This window comes from Littorina saxatilis, linkage group LG12, assembly GCF_037325665.1.
Source record: "Littorina saxatilis isolate snail1 linkage group LG12, US_GU_Lsax_2.0, whole genome shotgun sequence".
Taxonomy (NCBI): Eukaryota; Metazoa; Mollusca; class Gastropoda; order Littorinimorpha; family Littorinidae; genus Littorina; species Littorina saxatilis.
The window spans coordinates 9,222,828-9,244,855 of NC_090256.1; the positions used below are offsets into that span (position 1 = coordinate 9,222,828).

At 39.8% G+C, this 22,028-nt stretch overlaps 1 protein-coding gene across 3 annotated transcripts; it reads right to left on the bottom strand.

Annotated features, from left to right (window-relative positions):
* Positions 1–426: 426 nt before the first annotated feature.
* On the bottom strand, positions 427–20,883 carry LOC138981207 (ciliary-associated calcium-binding coiled-coil protein 1-like). 3 transcript variants are annotated; one of them, XM_070354054.1, is made up of 10 exons: positions 20,715–20,883; positions 19,194–19,473; positions 13,839–13,880; positions 11,125–11,222; positions 9,817–9,986; positions 7,499–7,649; positions 4,075–4,147; positions 3,609–3,728; positions 2,328–2,483; positions 427–868 (listed from the first exon to the last, which is right to left on the bottom strand). In XM_070354054.1, exons 2-10 carry the CDS (start codon positions 19,212–19,214, stop codon positions 785–787), a joined length of 915 nt encoding a protein of 304 aa, XP_070210155.1. In that variant the 5' UTR covers positions 19,215–19,473; positions 20,715–20,883; the 3' UTR covers positions 427–784. The 3 variants fall into 3 exon arrangements, with proteins under 3 accessions (XP_070210155.1, XP_070210154.1, XP_070210153.1); XM_070354053.1 differs by having other exon boundaries at positions 19,194–19,534; XM_070354052.1 differs by lacking the exons at positions 13,839–13,880; positions 19,194–19,473; positions 20,715–20,883 and adding an exon at positions 13,563–13,791.
* Between the last annotated feature and the right edge of the window lie 1,145 nt (positions 20,884–22,028).

Genomic DNA, 22,028 nt, shown 5'->3' on the forward strand with positions numbered 1-22,028 from the left:
TTTCAACATCTGATTTCCTCAGATTTTTGGAGGTCTTACAAGGGGGGTTCCACTGTATAGAAAAAAGAAGTGTTCTGTTATGTTGTTTTATCACTACATTGATTTCTTCTGCTGAATGCATGCATACATATTTCACCTGGGTTTTGCATGACTGCCCATATACAGTGGAACCCCCCTTTACAGCGTCAAAAATACTGAGACAATCAGGTCTTGAAAAGGAGAAAGTCTTAACATGGATTGGAGATTTACACAACGCAATCAACAGAAACTCTGAGAAAGGGGAGGGGGTCTTACATTAGGGGGTCTTAAAGGGGAGGGGGTCTTACATTGGGGGTCTTAAAGGGGAGGGGGTCTTAAAGGGGGGTTCCAGTGTAGACAATTAGCACAACAGGATGGCAATGTTCAACTTAGTCACGAGACTTTGGCTCTGTCATATTGAATTTTATGCAGTTCTTTTATAAAAAAATAAATAAAACATGCTGTGTGTAACTTCTCTGTTTGGATATTCCACAAGCATTCATGTATATAAACACGCAAAATAATAATACATTTTACGCGCAGACAAATACTTACAAGGTCTCTTAAGTTCTATGAAAAGAAGTCAAGAATAAAACCATGGTGATCAGCGATAAACCGTGAATGGGAAACATCTAAAAACGCTCTTTTGATGATGGGTACATGTATTATCATCACGGCCTTGGAGTAAATATGTACGGATGGATGTCAATTGGACACAGTTCATGAAATAATGATGATGCACAAGATTGTTCAGTTTTTAGATATTTCAGTTTTCTGCAACATGGTGGATCTTGTTGATCTTCGCGAGGATGGCGTTCTCCTTTTCTCGTAGCTTGAAAGCAACTTCATTCTGGAAGGAAGAAAATTGTGAACCATATAAGCATGACTAAACGCAAATACGAAAGTAAACAAACTGAATAATCAGCTTATTAACAATAGACGGTGCTATAATGTGCTTAGCAAGTTATAATCATTACCATGCATGGATTTTATCAAATCATGTTGTTTTGTTTTTTGAAAAGTTTTCTTTAATGTAACATGAAGTTATAGATAAAGCAGAAAGAGGGTGAACAAAACACAGCTTGATTCAAACTGCCATATTTTACATCCAGATCACACATATTTTTTCCAGTGCTTGTTTTCTTTTTGCATTCAGTTTCAGTAATTTTCCTGATTTAGTGACAGCATCAAAAGAAAACTATTTAACAGTTAACCCTTTCGCTGCCAACCAAAACTTGCGTATGTGCAGTCCTGACTGCCAGGGAATATTGGAGTTCGGGGTGTAATAATTCACAAAAAATTCTAGTTCCAAACTCAGGCAGTAGGTAGGTAAGTAAAACCTACGTTATTTTTAAGGGAAATTGAACCAAGAATCTGTTTTTAGTGTCTAATCATGGAAATAATAATTAGTTTGGCTTATAATGATGTTTAAATATGAACTTTTGAAAAATCAGTCCGGCGCATCTTTCGGTGCCTGTGGATCAAACACAGGTGGCTGTTTTGCTCGCTCCAAGAAAGGATTATAATCACTATCATCTACCTGTTTCCAACGAATCGTCGGAAAGAAGATCTCCCCCTTCCCCTGTCAGTATCCATAATCATTTGCACCCCCTGTAGCGTCTGTCCGGCTTTGTTTTTCTCTACTACGGCCCGGTCGACTTCCACCGTTACCCATTTTGACGAGTCGAGATTTCTCTCCCCTATCCTGTCGCCAAGGCCGAAAATAGCCTTCAGACGCAAAACCGCGTCACCATTTATGTTTATTCATGAGAATGAGGTATCCTACCAAGCCATTGGCTGCTATTTTTGTGTCAGCAGTGACATCGCACTTCTGGAAAATCCCGGAACGGTGAAGACGGGTAAACCCGTCTTAAGGCGCTGCGGCTGCACAAGCGCAGGACGGGTATACCCGTCCTAAGGCAGGCAAGTGGTTAACTGCGCCCGTTCTTGACAAACTTCACAAAGTTGGTGAGTGATGGTTTCGAGTTTGTTACTTGAAGTGAAAGCTTAATCATTTTTGTTTTTGTCTGAGCCTCATATGTTCGGGAATGGGGTGCAAAAAACGATGTGGAAAGCTTGAAACGGAGCGAGCCGGCAGTGCGAGCTTTCATTTGTAATATTCCTTGCAGTAAATAATATTAGAAATACTACAGAAAGGATAAAGGAGTAGGAATTACTTCAATTGACTGGCGCTTTGATACATTAGCTCCTGTGATAAAAACTGAAGGGCTGTTGCACAGCCTGATAGAACAAAAAACAAACAAACGACAACAGACAAACAAACAAAGTAACATTTAGCAAAAGCACACCTGTAAACTGCCCAGCAGTTCAGCGGCCACACTCTCAACGACTTCTTTAACGTCCTGTGACGTAAGCCTGGTGAAGACCTCGGCCTCTAGGTCAATCTCTGACGAATGCGTAGCGGCTTTCTCTCCTGACCCCTCTTCTGTGGACTCCTGGCCAGACTGCACAGATAATTAGTCAAAATTTATGGAGAAGAAAGATATATTTTTTATCACTGCATCATATATTGCATTGCGGAGAAATCAATGTCCATTGCTTCCTCCAAGTGGACAGCTAGCAGCAACAGGAATCACGCTACCCATGCAGGTGATCACGTGTGTGTAATCAGCAACAGGAATCACGCTACCCATGCAGGTGATCACGTGTGTGTAATCAGCAACAGGAATCACGCTACCCATGCAGGTGATCACGTGTGTGTAATCAGCAACAGGAATCACGCTACCCATGCAGGGGATCACGTGTGTGTAATCAGCAACAGGAATCACGCTACCCATGCAGGTGATCACGTGTGTGTAATCAGCAACAGGAATGACGCTACCCATGCAGGTGATCACGCGTGTGTAATCAGCAACAGGAATCACGCTACCCATGCAGGTAATCACGTGTGTGTAATCAGCAACAGGAATCACGCTACCCATGCAGGTGATCACGTGTGTGTAATCAGCAACAGGAATCACGCTACCCATGCAGGTGATCACGTGTGTGTAATCAGCAACAGGAATCACGCTACCCATGCAGGTGATCACGTGTGTGTAATCAGCAACAGGAATCACGCTACCCATGCAGGTGTGATCACGTGTGTGTGATCAGCAACAGGAATCACGCTACCCATGCAGGTGATCACGTGTGTGTAATCAGCAACAGGAATCACGCTACCCATGCAGGTGATCACGTGTGTGTAATCAGCAACAGGAATCACGCTACCCATGCAGGTGATCACGTGTGTGTAATCAGCAACAGGAATCACGCTACCCATGCAGGTGATCACGTGTGTGTAATCAGCAACAGGAATCACGCTACCCATGCAGGGGATCACGTGTGTGTAATCAGCAACCTGCATTTCTGACAGAGCGACCAACATCAAAACCTGAGAAAGAAGCGTCTTAACAGGGGAGAATTAGTCTCAAATCAGGGGGGGGGGGGGGGGGGGGGGGTGGTTGGTTGGGGGGGGGGGGGGGGTGGTTGGGAGGGTATTAAGGGTGGAGATTGTGTGTGTGAGAGGCGAGTGATGGGTGGGGAATGGGGTTCCACTCCACAATACAAAATGTAAAATAACAACAATCTACCTCTTGTGTTGGACTGGGAGGTGGTGTTTTGACGAAGGCTTCTAACTTGTCCTCCTCAATGCCTTCGTCCAGGGGTGGCGGGAAGGGAAGGGAAGCTGCCTTGGCCACATCAACAACAAGCTGCAAAAAAAACAATGAACACTTTAAATTTTCAAGACTCAAGATATTACTTTCCTTATAAAAACAATGAAATTGCTATGTATCCAAGAAGGCTTAGTAATTGCCTTTGCTTAAATGTTGCTCTCAGGCTTACAACCTACTTCAATGTCAAGCTACAAGGAAAAGGTCTTAAACATTTTACTTACATGTACAGTTTGCAAAGCAGAAGGCTGCTGACGTACATATGTGTCCTTCAGTTTCCTTAGTAGGATATATGCTGAAGAGACAACTGCCGGTAACGACTACAACTTCTCGAAAATAATTGATGTGTACCAGTGCTTTACACACCACACATACATGTACTTACATCTGTTCCAATGATTTCCTCATCCTGCGACTGTTCGAACAAGAACTCATAGAGTCTGTAGTGCTGAAACAGGCTGCACACAGGAATACAACGAAAAGTGTTCATTAAATTCTTCCATAACTGACGACTTTCATTGGGTAATGACTGATTTATTAATTTAGATAGCATATATACAGCACATTGGTATGGACAGAACCAAGTGCATAACAATTTGATAAAATGGGTCACTATACATAAAACAAGTTGCGTAAGACGAAAATACAACATTTAGTCAAGCTGTCGTACTCACAGAATGACACTGAACGTTTATAGTCCTGCATTTTCGCGATATAACCTTCGTGGTTGAAAACGACGTTAAACACCAAATAAAGAAAGAAAGTCCTGCATTTTTTTCACGAGACCGTATACTTGTAGCAATTTGTCAGTCCACCGCTCGTGGCAAAGGCAGTGAAATTGACTAGCCAGAATAGTGCGGTAGTGGTTACACTGAGCAGGATAGCACGCTTTTCTGTATCTCTGTTCTTTTTAACTTTCTGAGCTTGTTTTTAATTCAAGTATATCATATCTATATGTTTTTGGAATCAGGAATCAACAAGGAATCAGATGAATTGTTTTTAAATCGATTTTGAAAATTTAATTTTAATGAAAATGTTCTTATTTTTAATTTTCAGAGCTTGTGTTTAATCCGAATATAACATACATATGTTTTTGGAATCAGAACATGATGAAAAATCAAATGAAATTGTTTTTGGATCGTTCAATAAAAAAAACATTTTAATTACAATTTCCAGATTTTTAATGACCAAACTCATTAAAAAAAAATTATTATTGATTTTTTTTTTCAAACAATTTTATTCAAATAAATAACTACAATTAACAATATCTCATACAATGAATTAAATACAACTTATCGAGTACAGCAAGCTAACTTTTTTAACGTTTTGTTTTTCGAACACTCACACATAAATGCTTCTTATCTGTAACTGCCTATTAAAAATACTTTCCAACGGTAAAAACGAATTTGTTTTTTTATATATACTAACGCACATCTTTCCGATTAAAATAATGTGGTTCAATTTACACATAGTTGCCTTTTTCACCATTACAAAATGCATACCAAATAAAACATCACTAACTTTCAAAACAATCTTAATTTCTAAAGTACGAAAAATAAATTCTTCAATAGACTTCCAGAATTTGTATACAACCGGGCATTCAAAAAAGAAGTGTTCAATGAAATCAGTTACATCAAAACAATAATTACATTTATTAGTTTCCGTTACTTTCATTTTACACAGGAGAATTTTGGTCGGATAAATGTGCATAATTTTCCAGTGTAAAACTCTTAATCTAGTCTCTTGTGTTGACTGATAGGCAACTATCCAAGATCGTTCATCAATTTCTACATTAACCTTTCTCTTCCAAAATCCTCCGGAACATGGTACATCTGTTTTCATATTAATAATCTCTTTCCTGTATTCTCTGGTACTTCACACATTTTTGCCGTTAAACAGTGGTAAGGTAATACAAACATCATCAGTCATATTTACAACATTTTTGCCGTTAAACAGTGGTAAGGTAATACAAACATCATCAGTCATATTTACAACATTTTTGCCGTTAAACAGTGGTAAGGTAATACAAACATCATCAGTCATATTTACAACATTTTTGCCGTTAAACAGTGGTAAGGTAATACAAACATCATCAGTCATATTTACAACATTTTTGCCGTTAAACAGTGGTAAGGTAATGCAAACATCATCAGTCATATTTACAACATTTTTGCCGTTAAACAGTGGTAAGGTAATACAAACATCATCAGTCATAGTTACAACATTTTTGCCGTTAAACAGTGGTAAGGTAATACAAACATCATCAGTCATATTTACAACATTTTTGCCGTTAAACAGTGGTAAGGTAATACAAACATCATCAGTCATATTTACAACATTTTTGCCGTTAAACAGTGGTAAGGTAATACAAACATCATCAGTCATATTTACAACATTTTTCCTCATAAATAATGACAGAGCAGCTTTTACAACATTATATTCAAGAATTTCTTTCTTTCTTTATTTGGTGTTTAACGTCGTTTTCAACCACGAAGGTTATATCGCGAAGGGGAAAGGGGGGAGATGGGATAGAGCCACTTGTCAATTGTTTCTTGTTCACTAAAGCACTAATCAAAAATTTGCTCCAGGGGCTTGCAACGTAGTACAATATATTACCTTACTGGGAGAATGCAAGTTTCCAGTACAAAGGACTTAACATTTCTTACATACTGTTTGACTAAAATCTTTACAAAAATTGACTATATTCTATACAAGAAACACTTAACAAGGGTAAAAGGAGAAACAGAATCCGTTCGTCGCCTCTTACGACATGCTGGGGAGCATCGGGTAAATTCTTCCCCCTAACCCGCGGGGGGTAACGTACAATGTCAGTTAATACCAATACACCTCGTTGTATCCAACTTTCAAAATATAAAACTTTGCCACTATACGTTTATATGCATGCATTATTCCATAATAAAGTCGGCTCGACTGTCCCACAATCGTAGTCGTTATTATCCAGCCAATATTTTAATACTGCTTTCCAAAAGTGTGATTTCATTAGGTCTAACCCTTTAAATCTTGCACTGTTTACATTCGATAAGAAACATTCAAAATGCTTTCCAAAACGCAAATAGTACATCATCTTTGGAGTGAAACTCCAATTATCATTTTCATTTGATGTAGTCAGTTGTGAAACCCATTGTAATAAAAAAGAAATTTGCATTTGCCTAATATCGATCATTTTTAAACCACCTTTTTCAATTTCAAAACATATAACTCATTAATTGATTTCTAAGCATTCATGCTGAAATGCAATACCAAAGTCCAGACTTCTTCGAAGATTACTTGGCCAAAGTTTCAATCAATTTCATTGAAAAATGAGGGTGTGACAGTGCCGCCTCAACTTTTACAAAAAGCCGGATATGACGTCATCAAAGACATTTATCGAAAAAATGAAAAAAACCATCTGTGGATATCATTCCCAGGAACTCTCATGTAAAGTTTCATAAAGATCGGTCCAGCAGTTTTCTCTGAATCGCTCCACACACACACACACACACACACACACACACACACACACACCACGACCCTCGTCTCGATTCCCCCTCTATGTTAAAACATTTAGTCAAAACTTGACTAAATGTAAAAACAGACAGTCTGAGACACACGTATACACACGTACCACAAAACAACACACACAGACACAAACATCCTGCACACATGGTCTAATTCCTCCGTCTCCTCTTACAACAACAACACCACCCCAACAACAACAACCACCGCCACAAGGAAATATATAATATGAATTCACAGACCTAATCACAAAAACAAAACATAAGCAAAACATAATGCTGAGTAAAGCTCACCTTCTGAAGATATATTCTGAAATAGCCTGGGCTTGTGTTGGGTCAAAAAACTCCATGCCTCCGCTGGGCACCCCAGGAGACACCTCTGCCGCAATACCAATTAGCATTTTCTTGAATTCTGTTAGGTTGTCCACAAGCTTCATCTGTTTCTCTAGAAAATCAACAGAGAATGTTCTTTTTGATATGCCTGCTTACTATCATGGTTGAGGTACAGTGAAACACCTCTTTTTGATATGCCTGCTTACTATCATGGTTGAGGACAGTGAAACCCCTCTTTTTGATATGCCTGCTTACTATCATGGTTGAGGTACAGTGAAACCCCTCTTTTTGATATGCCTGCTTACTATCATGGTTGAGGTACAGTGAGACCCCTCTTTTTGATATGCCTGCTTACTATCATGGTTGAGGTACAGTGAAACACCTCTTTTTGATATGCCTGCTTACTATCATGGTTGAGGTTCAGTGAAACACCTCTTTTTGATATGCCTGCTTACTATCATGGTTGAGGTTCAGTGAAACACCTCTTTTTGATATGCCTGCTTACTATCATGGTTGAGGTTCAGTGACACCCCTCTTTTTGATATGCCTGCTTACTATCATGGTTGAGGACAGTGAAACCCCTCTTTTTGATATGCCTGCTTACTATCATGGTTGAGGTACAGTGAGACCCCTCTTTTTGATATGCCTGCTTACTATCATGGTTGAGGTACAGTGAGACCCCTCTTTTAAGACCTGAACAATCTGAAAAAGTCAGGTCTTAAACAGGAGGGAGTCTTAAAATAGGGGTAAATTTACAGGTGTTGGGAACAAATAATCTGAAAAATTAAGTAGAAGTGCAACGCCATTAAGGCACTGCATACCCCCAGCGAAGGACAAATCTCTCTTTCTCTCTTATACACACACACACACACACACACACAAACATACACACAAAAACTCTCATACACACACACACACACACTCACATACACACATGCGCATACGTACATGCACATAGACACACACACATCCGCACACCTACGCAAACACACACACACACTAACACAATGCAAAACACACACACACATTCACTCACATTCGCATCATCAATGCACAAAAAGCACAGTCAGACAGACACTCACACCCTCTTTCTCTTATACACACACACACACTCACACACACAACATTCATGCACGCACATAAGACAGACGGCAAACACACACACTCAAATATAAGCTACACTCACTCTTGTTGTCTCTCTCTCTCTTTCTATCTCTTACACACATACACACACACACGCATGCGCACGCCGCACATGCACCCACACAGACACACACACAAACACACGCATACACCCTTGGGCACATAAACATGCAAACACACGCCACACGTGCGAGAGAAAGGCACCAGAGAAGGAAGGACGTCATGATGCATTGACGTAAAAACACTGTCGTCTACTTGTGCGAGCCTAATTCCTGTAGTCTTGAAAATTCTACCCCAAGTCGAAAAAGGGAACAGAAGGCATAAATGACGAAAGAAATGTTCACTGCCATTGATTCTATCCTATTGCAGCCAGTATGTTTGAGTGCTACCTTTGTAATACAGTACAGTGGAACCTGCCTCCTACGAGTAAGAGCCTCCAGTTTATGACTCCCTCCTTTTTAAAACCCTGTTTTCACAGACTTTCTATTCACAACCTCTGTAAATGTACATCCATTTTAAGACTCCCTCCTTTTTAAGACTCCCTCCATTTTAAGACTCCCTCCATTTTAAGACTCCCTCCATTTTAAGACTCCCTCCATTTTAAGACTCCCTCCTTTTTTAAGACCCTCCTTTTTAAGACCCTCCATTTTAAGACTCCCTCCATTTTAAGACTCCCTCCTTTTTAAGACTCCCTCCATTTTAAGACTCCCTCCTTTTTAAGACTCCCAGTCCTTTTTAAGACCTTTTTTTCTTAAATTTTTGAAGGTATTAAAAGAGGGGGTTCCACGGTATAACAATGGAAACATCAAAGTGAAGTAATCAAGATTGTGATCTTCGTGCCTTTCTGACAAGTCATCTGATCAAGGCAACCAAAGGAATGTGACAGGTACAAACAATTGGAACTCAAAGTGGCTCCAGTATAGACACAAGGAATGGCTGGGGACAGAAAAAAAAGTATAACAAAGAATACGATGAAAAAAACACAGATGATGGTCCTGCAAAAACCCAGTACAGTAAACGATGGAAATAACCATAAAGGAAGTTTTAAAAGAGATGCAGCATGAAAGGAAACTGACGTACAGTTTCACAAATGAACACATGAAGCCAGAAACAGTCCGAAGGATTTAATTACTTACCTTTAATATTTTCCAGTAATATGTGTATTGCTGTGAAGAATCCTGACAACTGTTGATCTGTGAAGCCTTGTTCTTTTGCCCACCATACAGCGCTTGTGTAGTAATCCAGGATGGCTGCTTCTCGCAAGTCTGTCTGTGATGAGGTAAACTTGAGGAACTCACACAGGGTCCTGAAAACATGAATTGATGAGTACTTTGTCAGATATATTCCGCCCCTTAGCCAGCAACAAGAAAAGTCTGAAGCTAGGTAAAAACAAACACCCACTCACAGTGAAAGTAGTATGCCTAGCCTCAGCAACGTTGAAATCTGCTTTGTCATTAAATAAAGAATAACAAGAGGCGAAGCCATCAAGGCTCACGTAAGAAATCGACAAACAGTAACACAAACTCAATCACTCCGTCACACATACACACACACACACACACACACACACACACACACACACACAGAAAGAGCATAGGTGAAACTGTGCAAGAAAGCGAGACACTAGATCTGTCTGTCTGCATGTAGCCTACTTACAGGGACACGACTGCCAACTAGTCTCGGCCCGCTCAAAATAATAATGACCGAGACTTTCAGTACTTCCTTCGCGTGACGTCTAACCCTCTTACGTCATAATGTGACGTCAATGTAATGTGACGTCTTCAAATGTTAGAGTTTCTACCACAGACATACACACGCACGCACGCACGCACATACGCACAGACAGACAAAGTTATGATCGCATAGGCTACACTTACGTGAGCCAAAAATTGTCGCTCTCGCTACTTCCATTCTATCACCTTTCTAAATTCTGTACACCACACTAGGTGATCATTTAAAAATTAAAATAATGAGATGTACTGTCTTCAGACAGCAAACACGAAATTAAGAGACTGATGCAATCATTAATAACACAAATCTTCTGTCTGTGAGGACAGCATCTTTTGCCTCTAGTTCACAAGAGTGTGCCCATGTTTTCACTTAATTTGTCCTATTCCTTTTAGTTTATCTGTGTTGTTCCCAGGTCTTGGTCTTCGGTCAACGACATTTTATTTTGATCTGGGGCATTGGTCTGACCCCTGGCCGGACGACTGAACTTCTATAGTTTTAAGTTTTGAGAGGACTTCTGGCCACCAACATTGATATCAAGAGGGAAAAGCCAGGACATATGGACCTAGCTATTTATATTTTCAAACCAAGTCAAAGTGATATGTTGTCCTCTGAGACTGGGAACAGCATTTGTTTAGGTTTTGTCATTTAGGAGTTAATATCTCAGTTTTGGATGTTATTCACTGGATCCTGTTTGTAAGAAAAAAAAATTGTACCTCTGCATGTCATCCACATCCATTTCCAAGAGCTGTTTGCTGACATCTTGAGGCAGGACTTGGAATGCAAAGGCTCCCACATTGCTCACAGCCTCCTCCTGGAATCATACATTTAGAGACCATTGTCCTAGATTTTGCACACACACAAGTACAAAGTGTGCGCACACACACACACATGCACAGCACAGTAGTGCTTAAGGTTGAGTTTAAATTTCGTTCAGTGCATTCCGGTATGGATGACAAGTCTTCACGTGTAAAAAAGCTGCTAAAAAAACTTGTTTAACACATCCGCTTTGCCTCGGTCGGAGGTATATCATACTGAGTCCCGCCAGAGTCCTTTAGATCAGGAATAGTGTCCTTTGTTTTCATTTTACTCCTTGCATATGCATAGAATGCTTTTGGGTTTTTCTTTGCAGATTTGGCTATTTCTTTCTCATGGTCCTTTAAGGCTCTTTTACATGCCGACTTGGCCTGGTTTCGAGCTCGAGCGTATAATTGATAGTCTTGTCCATCTCTGGTATTCATGTATCTTTGATAAGCTGCACTTTTTTTCTTAACCTTAATCAAAGCTTTCTCATAAATAGCCATAGAGGTTTTTTCTTATTACCAGTACCGTCACTTTTAACGTAAGGCACTAATTCCTTCACCATGTTATCCAGTTCATTTGTCAACAAATCCCACGCCTCCTGAACCCCCATCCCTTTCAGTCTGTCGTTCACACTGATGGCCCCAAATTTTTCCCTCATACCCTCATAGTCACCTTTATTGTACACGTAACGTCCGGTTTTGCCACTGGATGATTTTCCTGCATAGCACACATACTCGAACAAAAGACACTGATGGTGGCTCTTGCCCAATGGTGCCTGCTGCTGCAGTCTTCTAACCATGCCCTCCTCATTTGTCAAAATCAAGTCAATCAGGGTAGGACTCTGCTCTGCTCTATGATGAGTCGGTAATTTGACCACATGCTGGTGGAGAAAAGCGTCTCTGACTGTATCCATGAATACTGTTGCTTTATCAGTTTATGTTCTAGATTTGAGGGTGAGGTGCCCTCCTCCCAGTTTAACTCTGGGTAGTTGAAATCCCCGGTAATAAGAACATGAGATCTATTTTGGGTAGCTTCCAAAATCAAATTGTTCAACGCCAAGTTGTTTTCATGAGTGCTATTTGGTGACCTGTACACTGATCCAATCAGAAGCCTATCCCCATCGTTAAGTGGTACCTCACACCAGACTGATTCTAGAACATGCGTCGTCTTAAAAAACACTTGTTGGGCATTAAGAACATTTTTTACATACACAACCACACCTCTCATACCGGAACCAGTTTGTACAGCAGGGTTAGTAAAACAGTTATACTTGTCAATGTTTAATTCACTTAAAGATAAAGGATTCTTAAGATTCTTTGGTAAAACTTCTGTAACACAGATAACATCGGGCTTCTCCATCTCAATCACATGTAAAAGTTCTGTAACACAGATAACATCGGGCTTCTCCATCTCAATCACATGTAAAACTTCTGTAACACAGATAACATCGGGCTTCTCCATCTCAATCACATGTAAAACTTCTGTAACACAGATAACATCGGGCTTCTCCATCTCTATCACATGTAAAAGTTCTGTAACACAGATAACATCGGGCTTCTCCATCTCTATCACATGTAAAACTTCTGTAACACAGATAACATCGGGCTTCTCCATCTCTATCACATGTAAAACTTCTGTAACACAGATAACATCGGGCTTCTCCATCTCTATCACAGAACTTAACACAGATAACATCGGGCTTCTCCATCTCAATCACATGTAAAAGTTCTGATCGCTTGTTCAAAAGCCAGTCAGAGTTAGTGTAAAAACAATGTAAAAAGTCTTTATTTACATCTTGTGGTTTGGCCCTACCACCCACATGTCCACCTCTTTCTCCTACTCTCTCTCCCTCCCTTCCTCCCTTACTGTGAACTTCCTTGCGATGTCCACTACCCTCCCGTTCCTTACCACCCACACCTCTCCTGACTCTTTCTGTTTTGTTTCTTCCCTTCTTTGGTTCTTCGTCTTCACGAGCTGTCTCATCTGTTCTCGTTCTAAAAGGGGTCATATCCTGCTTGACTGTCACCTTTTTGTACTCCTCAGACCGCCCCAAATCTTTGGCTTTCCTAAGTGTTGTCTTCACCTGCTCTGATGTTGCCATTTTTGTCAACAGAGGCCTACATGTTCCCCCCTCAACCCTCTTTCTTCCTTCTTCTTCGTCTTAAACAAGTCAAGAACATTGTGACAGTGATGCACACTAGCTTGCAAAACAAAACTACAAGATATATATTTTCATACCCAGTTTACAGGCAGTTAATAGAAAATGCACACAACGATTTATTTTCGAGTTACTGTGACTGTGTTTTTTTCTCCGCGGTCTAGCTTGCATCAAATCGTCAAAATGTCTTACCTGATTCACAGGCAAAGTAACTTTCTTCTGCCTTCCAGAAATAATCACAGACCCTCCCAATGTATTTGGAGAGAGAGCGGGTGTCTCAGGCACTCTAGAGCTTTTCTTGCGTAGCTTGCTCATCTTGAAATCATTTGCACAAGGCTTTGTACAAGAAGGCAGAGATCTGCTGGCAGTGTTGCAACACTATCTCTGGATGCTGAACAAGGTTACCATGGCGAACCCACTTTCTCTGCTCTCGCGCGCAAGAAAGCAAAACCAAGGGAGGCTACTCACCCGTTTGTCTTTGGCATGACGATCCTTCCCCTTCGTGTTTGACTGAAACAGAATTATGACATGTGTTCGTCACTGAATCACAAGTTTGCATGTCATGATACGAAAGCACCACCCTTTTCATGCCATAATGATCATTATCATGATCGTGGGCATCATTGGAAAGAAGAAGAAGAAGAATTACTAGAAGGTAGTTTTTGTCCACATAACCGCGTTATTATATAACTGCAAACAACAACAAAAAATACCAGAAAAGATTAAAAGCGATGAGTTATCGACTTTCCGCTCGTCTGTATCAGTTGTTTTAATGTCAATTTGTTTTAGTGTGTTGGAGACTTCGAGTAAGTTTACTCGGATCCACTGAGTGGTGAAAGAACACAATGGCATTTTATTCCTGGAATAGCAATTATTCAGTGGAGCGGTTCGAGAAAAACAGAAAAGAGTAGAAAGACAGACAGACAGTCGAAAAGAAGGCCCGAAGACTGAAAGAAAGAGCAAGGAAGAAAGAAGGCAAGCAAACAAACTTTCTTATTATAGTGTGCTGATGAAGTTTACAAATTAAAAAAACCCAACTCCACGTGACACAGACAAAGAAAGAAAGAAAGGAAGGAAGAAAGAAAAAAAAGAAAGGAAGGAAGGAAGGAAGGAAGGAGGAAGGAAGGAAGAAAGAAAGAAAGAGATGATGAAAGAACGAAAAACAGAAAGAAACAATCAACAGTGGTAGCAGCAACAACTGACAAGAATAAATGTTACAAATAAACGTCCAAAGGGTGCACGAGTGGTTGTTTTTCTTTGACAGGTATTTTAGTCATGGAGCCACTCAATATCTACATTCCAGACAGGTTCAGCAATTCCCCTATACCTGGTGGATCTCCCTGATCATAAACATGCTCTGCCTATCACAGTATCAGCCTTGCGCAGATCATCGGGATTTTCAACACTCAGACTCGCCATGTATTGTCCCTGCTTGTCAAATCATGCGTAATAGAGTTGGTGTGACACTATATACAGCGACTTATTCGTTTTGTATGGGGTACAAGTAAGCTTACGAGAAGGCATGCAGTTGGGTGCTGGGTTAGCCTTGATTGTACTGAATATGATTAATCGCTCCTTTGAAGGAAACGTGAATTGGACAGCACTAAGGTTATAAGGCTTTAGTGTGTTGCTTGTAATATTGGATACTATAGTAGAAGCGATAATATACGTGTACAAGGGGTTTGTGTTTGGGTGACAAAGGTGTACATTGTGATACGAATGAGAGGCCATGCTCACGTTTCTTTTCTTTCTACCATGTATCAGAATCATGCGAAAGAAGGGTGTAGAGTAGTACCTCTGTTTTGAGACCTCTTAGAATCTAAGAAATTTAGAGAGGGATGTGTGTGTGTGTGTGTGTGTGTGTGTGTGTGTGTGTTTCTGTGGTTTTTTTTCGGTGCTTGTGTGTGTGTGTGTGTATGTCAGTGTGTGTGTGTGTGTGTGTGTGTGTGTGTGTGTGTGTGTGTGTGTGTGTTTGTTTCTTTGATTGTGTGTGTGTGTGTGTGTTTCTGTGCTTGTGTTTGTGTGTGTGTGTGTGTGTGTGTGTGTGTGTGTGCTTGTGTGTGTGTGTGTGTGTGTGTGTGTGTGTGTGTGTGTGTGTGTGTGTGTGTGTGTGTGTGTGCTCGCTCGTGCGAGATAAAAAAAGGAAGACAGAGACTAGGTAAAAAAAAGTGATTTTAACTTCTTGAGATGTAACCGTTATCTTCACTTGTGTGCATAGCTCTTATCATTTTGAATTCAATGGTGCAAACATGATCAAAATCGGTCGAGTAGAGCTCAAGTTACGAATTTTTAAAATAATTAATTTAACGTCGTTTGCATCCCGGTTGCACGGTTGCATAATATGGGAAGTTTGGCTGTTCATAAATGACACATATATTAAGAGAGGTGTATGAAACAGTTATTTTCCTGGATCTGGTATGATATAGGTTGGCATAGAAATTTTTGAGTGGTCATTTTTGAGAAATGACCTCATACCAGGTCATTCAAATAGCCATAATCACTAATTTGACACCAATTTTAGCCAGCGGACATCAATAATTCTTTAAAAATTCATAACTTCCTTTCTAATTAAACTACAGCAATAATTTTTATATGGAAATGATCAGGACTTCAAGATCTCTAATTCTAAACAAAGTGCTACTTCAATAAAAACAAATGGAAAAAAGTCATTTTTGTGTGCTCACAACATCAAAATCCCTCTTTGCATGACTTAGGCTTGGCGCCAGTTGGCCTCACTTCAAACTGTGATTTTGTCTTTTATTTCAGCTTGAAATGTATAAAACATGTTTCAAAAAAATGTGTTGTTCTTCTTCTTTACCGAATGTGCCAGTTTTATCTTTGTAGCTTTTGTGGTTATTATGTGACGATTTTGTCAAATGACCCACTATTTACCGATCGGCCACGCAAGCCGAGCATGTTCACACGCAGGGGTCTCTCTTCGGCGCAGCTCTACTGTTGTGTCCAGAGGCATATGTATGATCCAAGCTCACAGTAAAAATCAAATTAGGCAATCGCATACCTTTATCCTTTGTTGATCGCTGCATAGGGCGACTCAATTGGGTCAAGAAAAAGAGCTCACATGAACAAATTACACCGTAAAACATAGTTATTTTTTTAATGTATAATGTTGGTTGTGCCCAGGGTTCCCACGGTCTTTAAAAACATGTAAAAAAGCGAACCATCCTTTTTATGTTTTTAAAAGTTTGTAAAAAAATGAGCTGGGTCTTTAAAAACTTATAAAATCTGCAATGTGAATGAAATAACACTATTTCAAAAAATAGGTCCGTTTTCGGTATCATTGAAGAACAAAACAAATTAAAAAAATGGGTCTATGTTACAGTAAACAGACTATTTTGTTTTTGTTGAACTGCTTTGGCCCTTCTTTGAAACAAAAATCAAACTAAACTTGGAAGAAAATGAAAAGTTCATCACTAATACTGTTGCCGAGCTGTTCCTGCCACCAAGTGACCAACCACAGCCGTGGTGTTGCCCTAATTCCGAACCAAAACACCATTTCTGAGAGACAAATTAGGACAGAAAGACAGAGTATGAATGACGGACATCCAACAAACACATTAACAAACACTGAGACAGGCAGACAGGCAAGGAGACAGACAGACAGACAGACAGACAGACATGCTGACAGACATACAGAAGGGACGTAGCCTACACAGACTCGTCAGACTCGCAAGCAAACAGTGTTTGTTATCGTTCGAGTTGCACAGCAGTGTCAGCCTTCATCGAGGCTTGTCGGAAAGTCAATTCCTAACCATGTACATGTAGACACTAGCTATTGATACAGAACTTGAAATAAAAATCAATAAACTCCTTTTCACCACTTTAAACTCATTCAAACGACACAGTTTTGGAACACGGATCCTATCAGTAATGTCACTGTCTCATCATAGTCAAGAAAGCGGAAAGAAAACAAAATCTATTTTTTTTCTGCTGCCACATTTTGATTCAGCCTTCAAACGATTGATTTATTGGTCAGCAATGTTTTTCGAGGTTATTTCCCCCATTGTCAGTGGGATCCGAGTGAATAGAAAGTGTCTACATAAATTTATGAGCGTAGCCATGGTGCTTGTCAATGAAAACCACGAGGAAAGAAAGGCAGTTGATTTTTTATGAGAGTTTCATGATGTAACCCGTCTAGTCTGCGATTAAGCTTGAGTTGTACATGTGCTCGCTGGTTGTCTAGTGTTCTAAACTTGTCTATATTCTTTGAGACGACGAGAGAGAGAGGGGGGAGGAGAGAGAGAGAGAGAGAGAGAGAGAGAGAGAGAGAGAGAGAGTTTCAAAGATAAGTTGATCGTATGACCTGGTTCGGAATACAGTTTAAACAAGACATTTAACAGACCTACCAAAACTACGATATTAAATTAATGAAATTGGCATTGAAGGTGCGCGTTATGTTCGTACAGAAACTGAAAAAGTACCACAGCTTAGACGAGGCAGAATGAATTATTTGATGAACAAAAAACAACAGAGACGCAAATGCTTTAAAAAATAAGAGAGAAAAAATCACGGAGGAAAAGAAGCAAATAACTCAGAGAACACACAATCAACCAAAAAACCCAAAACAACAACAATAAACAAAAAAACAATCAACCCGAAAAATAAGAAGAAGAAAAGAAACAAGTCGCGTAAGGCGAAAATACAATATTTAGTCAAGTAGCTGTCGAACTCACAGAATGAAACTGAACGCAATGCCATTTTTCAGCGTAGCATCGTCAATCCACCGCTCATGGCAAAGGCAGTGAAATTGACAAGAAGAGCGGGGTAGTAGTTGCGCTAAGAAGGATAGCACGCTTTTTTGTACCTCTCTTTGTTTTAACTTTCTGAGCGTGTTTTTAATCCAAACATATCATATCTATATGTTTTTGGAATCAGGAACCGACAAGAAATAAGATGAAAGTGTTTTGAAATTGATTTCGAAAAAAAATTTTGATAATAATTTTTATATATTTAATTTTCAGAGCTTTTTTTTAATCCGAATATAACATATTTATATGGTTTTGGAATCAGCAAATGATGGAGAATAAGATAAACGTAAATTTGGATCGTTTTATAAATATTTATTTTTTTTTACAATTTTCAGATTTTTAATGACCAAAGTCATCAATTAATTTTTAAGCCACCAAGCTGAAATGCAATACCGAAGTCCGGGCTTCGTCGAAGATTACTTGACCAAAATTTCAACCAATTTGGTTGAAAAATGAGGGCGTGACAGTGCCGCCTCAACTTTCACGAAAAGCCGGATATGACGTCATCAAAGACATTTATCAAAAAAATGAAAAAAATGTTCGGGGATTTCATACCCAGGAACTCTCATGTCAAATTTCATAAAGATCAGTCCAGTAGTTTAGTCTGAATCGCTCTACACACACACACACGCACACACACACACACGCACATGTATACACCACGACCCTCGTTTCGATTCCCCCTCGATGTTAAAATATTTAGTCAAAACTTGACTAAATATAAAAAGAAGAAGTCTAAATCAATTTATCATACACAAGCCCAAAAAAGCTTACAAGACTGAAAGAACAGAGTGTGGATAGCAGATAAGTAGCAAGATTCACGTCATTTTTGAAGAGATAAAAGATTAAAAACAAATCTTCAGGCGAATGTAAACACTTGAGCAAATGTCGTAATAACCGCGCGCACTATGTAAACATGAATACAAAAATACTTAAATCAATAAATAATTCTTCAAATATTTCACTAAACAAACAAATGATTGCATCATTAATCAACAAAACAAGCTGGCAACCATATAAACATAAATCTTTAAATAAACAAATAAATAAAACCTACCTTACCGCGCGGTTTGCTCATGTTGTTCCTGTTGTATGGACAAATATCTCTGACTGCTTCGCAACGACCTAACAATGGTATAATCCAACAAATCCCCACTCAGTGTCGTCTGCTGTGAAGTCTGTCTGTAAGCGATACTTGTCGTCTGCTACCAAATCATAGGTGTCGCTCTGCACGCTCGACTGCGGTGTATAATCCGATCCTTGATCGAAAAGGAAATTACAGTCTGACTGCCGTCTGTACTTGAAGTACGGTAGTCGGTTGCGGCAAGACGAAGACCCTGGACGTTGTTGTTGTTGTCGTTATTATCGTCGTCGTTGTTGTTGTTTACAATGACATATCTGGTTTCAAGTTTTAACAAAATGTGATGCTTGTTTGAACGAGCTCTTTGCTTGAGTTTATCACTTGTTCATAACTTGTGAATACTGATGTGGTGTGTGTGTCAGTGTGTGTGTGTGTGTGTGTGTATGTGTGTGTGTGTGTGTGTGTGTGTGTGTGTGTGTGTGTGTGTGTGTGTGTGTGTGTGTGTGTGTTTTGTGTGATTGTGTGTTGTGTGATTGGCTTCTAATATGGACCAGCTGTGAATTTCTCTGTATTTAATTTTTGCTGAATGTTAACCCTCTTGGCACTGCATAAATTTAAAAGCGTTCACCAAATATTGGCGTAAAATGAGCCTGCTGTTTGTGTTATAATTGCAAGTGGTCTCATGATAACCTTAGACACAGAAAACTATATCATTATCACTGGAAAGAAGAAAGCTTCAGTCTGATTTGCAGTGATACATGAATGTACTGTTGTACAGAGCATAAAAATGACGTATGACGCGATATCGTGCTCCAGCGGGAAAGCCACGATCGTGGCACAGGCGGAAGGTATCGTCTACTGGACGACTACTATCACAGACGATACCTTCCGCCTGTGATCGTGGCCCATCGTGCCAAGAGGGTTAACTAAAGCTAATTCGCTCTAAATAGGCCCAACGATTTCATACAGTAGAGATCAACTATCAAGCACAAACTGAAACATATAGGCTACACCGATTAACAGTTCCGCGGCCAGTTTAGATTCGCACATGCGCACATCTTTTTCTAAGAGCACTTTTGCTTCTTCTTCCTCTTCCGTTTTCCTGTTTTTGAGAAAATGCGCATCCGCAGATCGTTTTCTCGAGAGTTTTTTCTTCTTCTTCCTGTTCCTGTTGATTTGAGAAAGCATAGATTCAGTCGGTAGAAAGTGCAATTTTGTAGTCTTCCAGCCCTGAAGTTGCTTTTGAGTGTTCGAAGAAAGAGTGTAAAGGTTCTAAGGATTACATCGGCACACAAACACGCGATTTTCCTTTTTTTTTCTCTCGTTGATTTGAACGCGTGCGCAGATCGTTTTTTGCGAGTATGTTTGTACGTCTTCCTCTTCCCTTCTTCGTTCCATGGGCGCCGAAACTGTTTACTGGTGTATTCGCAAACTAGTTATCAGCATGAAACAAAACGTGGTCCATATTAGGCAACCTTCCCCTACGTTACTTTGTACCTTTCCGACAATGTCTATCTGCCTGTGTCTCGATGCTACACAATGAACTTCATTGACAGCAAATTCTTTTCTCATGGAATGGCGCTGGTTCTGTACACAGAATACATGGAGAACAGTTCAATATGTATTCTGTGGTTCTGTACGACGCTTATTTCTGGGAGATAGGCGTGACAACGATTTTCAATATGACGTCATTTCAGCTTTCGTCATCCCGGATCTTTTCGTATTCATATCAGTGCAATTTTCCAGAACTGTGTTCGGCAGGCATTTTGACTGACCCTGCGTGTTGAGAAAAGCATCAACATTTATTGCTGCGAAGCAACTGAATACGAAAAGAAAAGAAAGCGCGCTGAAGTGTGTTTAGGTCTTTAAAGACTTTGTGAACAACGAATTCTAGCTTTGAAAAAAAAAAAGTCTGCTTTTTGTCTGCTTTGAGGGCAGGGAGAATGTTACAGCTTACATAGGGGGCCTACATGTCAAAACGCAAGTAGCATTCGACAACCTTGTTGCTATTATCTGTTCTTTGAATTACCATTGATGTGTTCGAATCCATTTTTAGAGCCGTGCCTTGTCAGGCAACAGTAAAAAAAAAAAAACACGCATTTGAATACAAAATCGTAAAGACATTTGGATCGTTTGCTTCGGAACTGCAACGTTGATATGCCAAAATGAAAAATCCTAGCACAAACCCCAAAACTGGCTGGAAGTGTCATATTTTTGTTATGGGTTTGGAAGAACCACTAATTTCATTCTTCTCTGCCCCGTATTTGTATCGATATTTGCACCTGCGTTTCTGCATTCCTTCTTTCTCAGTGAATGGACTCTACGTACAAGTGCTTGATCTCTTTCTCGTATTGAAGCATTCGCTTTGTATCTCGTACAAAATATGTCTTACGAATAAATGTGTTTAAAACAATGCATTTATTAGTGTTACAGCCTTTATATGTCATTCTGAAACAGAATGGAGTTACTAAGCAATGCATAACTATATATATATCTCGCTAATATATTTCACTACACACAAACACACGCGTGCGCGTGCACACACACACACGCACACACACACACACACACCCACCCACCCACATACCATTATATAGTCACACACGCGCGCTCACACACACGCAAAGACACCTACAATAAACACGGACACCGAAATACGCACACTGCACACACACGATCGCACGCACACACACACACACACACACACACACACACAGTGACACACTAACACACACTAACATACACAAACACACATACGTACACAATAACACACACACACGCACACACACATTGAGGACAACTAAACAAAAG

What these genes read in the sequence shown, in the direction of transcription:
- LOC138981207 (XM_070354052.1), bottom strand. Translation starts at nt 13,685, where the DNA reads ATGAGCAAGCTACGCAAGAAAAGCTCTAGAGTGCCTGAGACACCCGCT. An exon ending in TCAGAATATATCTTCAGAAG is followed by an intron (nt 4,148 to 7,498) that starts GTGAGCTTTACT and finishes TCCTGTGTGCAG; the next exon opens with CCTGTTTCAGCACTACAGAC. An exon ending in CTCCCAGTCCAACACAAGAG is followed by an intron (nt 2,484 to 3,608) that starts GTAGATTGTTGT and finishes TTATCTGTGCAG; the next exon opens with TCTGGCCAGGAGTCCACAGA.